This window comes from Echinops telfairi, unplaced genomic scaffold (assembly GCF_000313985.2).
Source record: "Echinops telfairi isolate 266 unplaced genomic scaffold, ASM31398v2 ScPeMD7_2291;HRSCAF=2852, whole genome shotgun sequence".
NCBI lineage: Eukaryota > Metazoa > Chordata > Mammalia > Afrosoricida > Tenrecidae > Echinops > Echinops telfairi.
Window position 1 is genome coordinate 46,003,188 of NW_022106189.1, and position 4,726 is coordinate 46,007,913.

Here is a 4,726-nt window from a genome sequence, read left to right on the forward strand (position 1 = left end):
GGCTCACAAAGCAAGGCAATTAGAATTGAAAATCTATGCAAAACAGCTGTTAGCCGATTGTGAGGGAACGCAGCTGTGCGCGGGGTGTCGCCGGGGGCCAGCGAGCCGCCAGGAAGTGTGGGGCAGCCCTGGGTTAAGAGGCAAACTCGAGGAACCAGGGCCTGGGAATTTTCCAGGCCTTAACCCTTTCCTGCCCCTCCCCCCACGGGCCCTGGCCTCACTGAAATGGTTTGGCTCCGGGCGGGCGGCATCCTGAGAATATCTGCAGAGAGGATGAGACGGGGTGGGAGGTGTGTGTCTCTTTCCAAGGCCTTGGCTACTCTTCCAGTCTCCATGTGCCCCCTCAACCACCAAGCGGCCAGGGTCTCTCTCCGCTCCCTCAAGACACCCACTGCCCCCTGAGCAAGGGCGTCTCAAGGCTTGGGGATTGGCGTGTTTCTCCCCGCATCCCCCTTTACTTCCCAGGGGCGAGAGGAGCGGGAGTTCAGGGATCAAACGGCTGGGAAGGCCTTGGGCGACCATAGATGTGCTCGAGGCTTTGAAGCAGGAGGATTCCTCGGGGCGGGGGCGGGCCAGAGGCCACGGACCTGCGGGCCGGGGAAGGAACAGGAATGGTGGTGGGGTGGGGCACCGTGGTTGGGTTTGGGCCGAAGCTCAGCCCAGGCCCACCCACAGCCATCGGTGTCGCTTCTTGGCGACCCCTGAGCAGTGGCATCTCTGCAGGGACACTGCAGCTGCACGATGGAAGCAGGGCTGCTTTCCGGCCCCGGGATGCGTGTGGGGGCGGGGCTAGATCTTGTGGGACCTGCCGACCCCTCCCCAGCAGGTGGATCCCAGTAATCCGGGACGACTGCCAGGTCTATGCTAGACACACGCCTCCTGCAGCGTCGGCTGGGGCTTGAGTGCCCTGGGCTAGTTAATTAACCTTCCCAAGGCCTCCACCTGGGGCGTAGTGCAGGAGGTCCTGCTCCTTCCAGGCAGGGCAGGGCGTTAAATGACAAAGTGTGAGCTGTCTCGCAGGCTCCCTGACAGGCAGCCACGGTGTCACTGCCAACCTTGCAAGACACCCCCCTGACATCTGCCCTGTGTCCACGCTGAACCAGGAAGTGGGTGTGAAGGTTAGGCAGGGCGGTAGAGGACAGAATCACCCTGTCCGAGGAGACACCCATGCAGTGGCAGTGGTAGCCTGCCGCCTAGTGCCTATCACCTGTCTGTTGACTGTCAGTGCTGGCCAGGCCTGCCACCGGCCTTTTCCAGGATCCCTAACCTCCAGGCGCAATCCCCTGGGCCCTCAGCTTCAGCTCCCCCATGTGCCCAAGCAGAAGGTCAGGACCAGGGGATTCCAGGCCTGGCTGGTCCCCAGTACTATTTCATCCCTCAAGGACCTGCTAAGGTGGGCTGGTCTGTGCCTGCGCCCACCCAGGGCCACTCCACACCGGGCTGCAGACCCCTGCAGATTAGGTTGAGGTGTGGGCGCAGACCCTGAGCAGTACCCAAGTGAGGCATAGAGGTGGCCACACGTACCCCCAATGGACTGGGCCTGTCAGCTGGCCCTTTCACCCCCACGTGTCCAGGCAAGTTGGGAATGAGGGTAGGCTGCCGCGGGTGGGGGGCTCTTTGGGGGGAGCGGTGGGGGTGGGGAGCTGCCGCGGAGGGGTAGGGGCAGAGCGAGGACAGCCTGCACCAGAAGTGGCAGTGGGAGATGGGGGTGTGGAATTAGACCCCAGACCTCGTTAGCAGGAGCACGGGCTGCAGAGAGCAATTCCCACTCTTAAATGCGGAGGCCATGCGCCTGGATTACTAATTTCCTCGGGCGGGCACACCTACAGCGAGTGTCATCCATCTCCCAGTGCCGATGGCCTAGGGGTCGCGCGCGAGCATTTCCTCCCCCCACGCCAGGGCTCACACAGCCAGCTCGCTGCTGCCCCCCGGCGGCCGCTCGGCCTCCCTGCAGCTCTCGGCTGCCTTTGGGCCGCCTTGACCCGGGAAAGACTCCGGGTGCCAGCGGCTCTGGGTTCACCAGTGAGCACGTGACCTTGAGCCAGGCCGGCCTGGGCTTCCTCGACTGTGAGCTGGGGACTGGGCCACCCATCTCGCAATCAATCCACTAGACTCAGATAGCTAAGTGCAGGGGTGTTACCAGCTCCTCTAATCAGCCCAAGGTTACTTTGCAAGGGGCTCCTTGAACATCAGGGGTTGTAGTGCTGCCCCGCCCCAGGCGGACGGACGAGACTGCCTCTCTCCGTGGTTTACCACCCCCACCCCTCTCACCCCACCCCCCGATGAAAGGAACCTGACGTTCTGGTGCGGATGGCTTGGAAGTTGGGCCTGTATCTTAACCCTGGAGCCTAGGCGGAGAGGCGTCTCCCCCGCCAGGTGTGTGAAGCCATTTGCATTACGCTCCCCTCCCCCCTCCCCCTCTTGCATGTAACCCAGGTGCGAAAGGGGCTGAACCGCCCGGGGCCTGGTGGTTTTGATTTGCAGGCCCCAGGCCTTCGTTTTAATTCTCTCCTGACTCCTCCCTACCTCTCCAACCTCCCGCCTGGGGCTGGACGCCACCGGTAGGGGGAGGGGGGGGGAAGGGGAAGACCTCCCTTTGGCCTAGGGCATTGGCCGACCAGTGAGGGGCACCAGGCCTAGGAGGCAGAGGAGGGAAGACGCCGTGCGGCTCGTCGATGAAAGTTTCGCATCCAGGCCGACTGGAAGCCTGCGCCGCCGGGGAGCCGGGCGGGTCCCGCAGGGAAGCGGCCCCTCCCGCGGTGCCCCGGCCGCCGGCGCCCACAGGTAGGAGCCAGTCCCAGCTCTCCGCCCGGCCTCGCCAGTCCGCTTCCCTCCTCGGTTGAGGTCGGCGGAGAGTGTGGTGAAAGGCGCCGCCCCGCCTCCACCCGTGCGCCCTGGCGCGCCTTCGGTCCATGGTGAGCATGGGCTGGGGGCGCCGTCGGGCCCCTGTCGCCGCGGACATACAGGCTGGTTTTGCCGCCCCGCTGGCGCGAGCCCCGAGTGCTCTAGGCTCGCCAGCGTCATCGGAACAGATGGATGGGGGGTGGCAGGCGCCCAGCGCTCCCTCCCGGCGCAATCCGGGCTGGCGCGGGGAGGGCGGAGGGAGGGAGGAAGGCGGGGGAGGCCAGGCCCGCGGGGACAGAGCGTGCGCGCCTGCCAAGCGAGGCGCGGGCATGTCCCAGGGCAGGTTTGGGGCTGGCAGCAGCGCGGCGCTGGCACCGCCGGCCGAAAGTTGAAACCCGCAGCGAGGCGCTGGGGCGGCCGCCCTGGGGGGTACTGGTTCGCCTCCCGGCTCCAAAGTCTGAAAGCGGTAGATTTGAGTGATGTTTCTTCAGGGAGGTTGGGCAAGGGAGAGACCCCAGGGCTCACAGCCGCGCTGGAATCGTCGGGGGCGCGCGCGGGGTCAGGGCTCAGGGGCGCCAGGTCGCTGAGCTGCTGGGGGTGGGGGGCGTGCAGCCGGCCGATCCCCACCTCCACTTCGGCGGAGACTCCCCCCCCCTCAATCTCCACCTTGATGCGAGATGGCTTCCTTGACCCTGAGCTTCCTGGAGCCGTGGGTGGCGCTGGGGGTGGGCTTCCACCGTCGGTGGAGGCGGGGCGGGCGGAGCCGGGGGTGGGAGACTGGGGCCCCACAGTGCCTCTTTGAGCCGCCTGTGGGTGCCCAGGAATTTCAGGACGCTCCCTGAGTCATTCCCGTCTGTCAAGTGCCTGGGTGAGGTGGGGTGGAGGGGGGCCAGGAAGGAGAATGCGCGCTGCGCTGGGCCGGGCCCCGCAGGGCCGGAGGCGCGGTGGGTCATGCCAGTTTCTGGAGGCGAGAGGCCTCGCCTCTGACCGCAACCCCAGCTACTTAATGACCCCCTGGTGGCGCGGCGCCTCCGAGGACTCGCCAAGTTCAGGAACGTGGGCTATTAAAGAAGCCCTCAGCCAAAACTGGGTGACCCTCCCAAGTTAGGTCAAACGAAGTCAGCGCGCAGGGCGGCTTTCTAGACCCAGGCGCAGTGGCTGCGCTGTAATAACATACTCGCCCTTTCAAGTTGGGGCCGCCTGGGGCTCGAATTGGGGGTCGGGGGAGGGTGAGTTGAGACAAACCCACTTCCGAGAAAGCGGACCCCCGAGTGTGCAGGCCCCCCTGTGTGTGTGCCCAGTGGGCCTGCGTTGTGCCGGCTCAGTAGAGGTGCTGAAGCCCGGCCACCGAGAGGTGGGGAGGTGTTGGAAGGGACTTCGCCCGATATTTGGAACCATCAGCCGGCTTCGTGGCCGCCAAGGTCGCTAGAGGGCCGGCCCCCAGTAGCTTGAGGGTAGCACCTGCCCTGCCGGCGCTGTCCTGGGCTCACCTGGGCGGCCCGGGAGAGGCGGGCGCCTGCGCGCGTGCACCCGGGTGCCCGGCGGTGCGAGCGCGCGCGTGTTTGCGGCTGAAACCCGACACCTCCTGCTGGCTGAGGTCAGGGAACCGGGAGCGAGCTAGTGGCCCGGAGTGGGCGGCGTTGCGCTTGGGTGTGTCCTCGGCGGGCGACAGCAGCAGGTGTTTCTTGGCCGGGGCCCCGGAAGCTCCACCTCCCCAGCGCCCGAGCCGCCGCCGCGCTGCCCGGCTGAGATAAGCAGTTAGACAAACACTGGCGACTCCAGCATGTATCGGTGCTGGCCGAGGCGGAGCGGCGGCGCCCTGGCATGAAAGGTACGAGTGGTCGCGCGGCGCAGTGGGGCGAGGGCTCGCGCTCGCCCCCCC

The 4,726-nt window shown here is 66.2% G+C and overlaps 1 protein-coding gene across 4 annotated transcripts in view; it reads left to right on the forward strand.

Moving 5' to 3' along the window:
* The window catches only part of GSE1 (Gse1 coiled-coil protein), an 85,516-nt gene that overhangs the window by 53,579 nt on the left and 27,211 nt on the right, over positions 1 to 4,726 (forward strand). Inside the window, exon 1 of one of the 4 annotated variants that reach the window (XM_045293788.1) lies at positions 4,606 to 4,675. The exons of the other annotated variants lie outside the window; for them this stretch is intronic. Within the exon in view, the coding sequence (XP_045149723.1) occupies positions 4,669 to 4,675 (7 nt within the window). The 5' untranslated portion in view covers positions 4,606 to 4,668. Of the gene's footprint in view, positions 1 to 4,605; positions 4,676 to 4,726 lie in introns of those variants that run through there. 4 annotated transcript variants of the gene reach the window in all.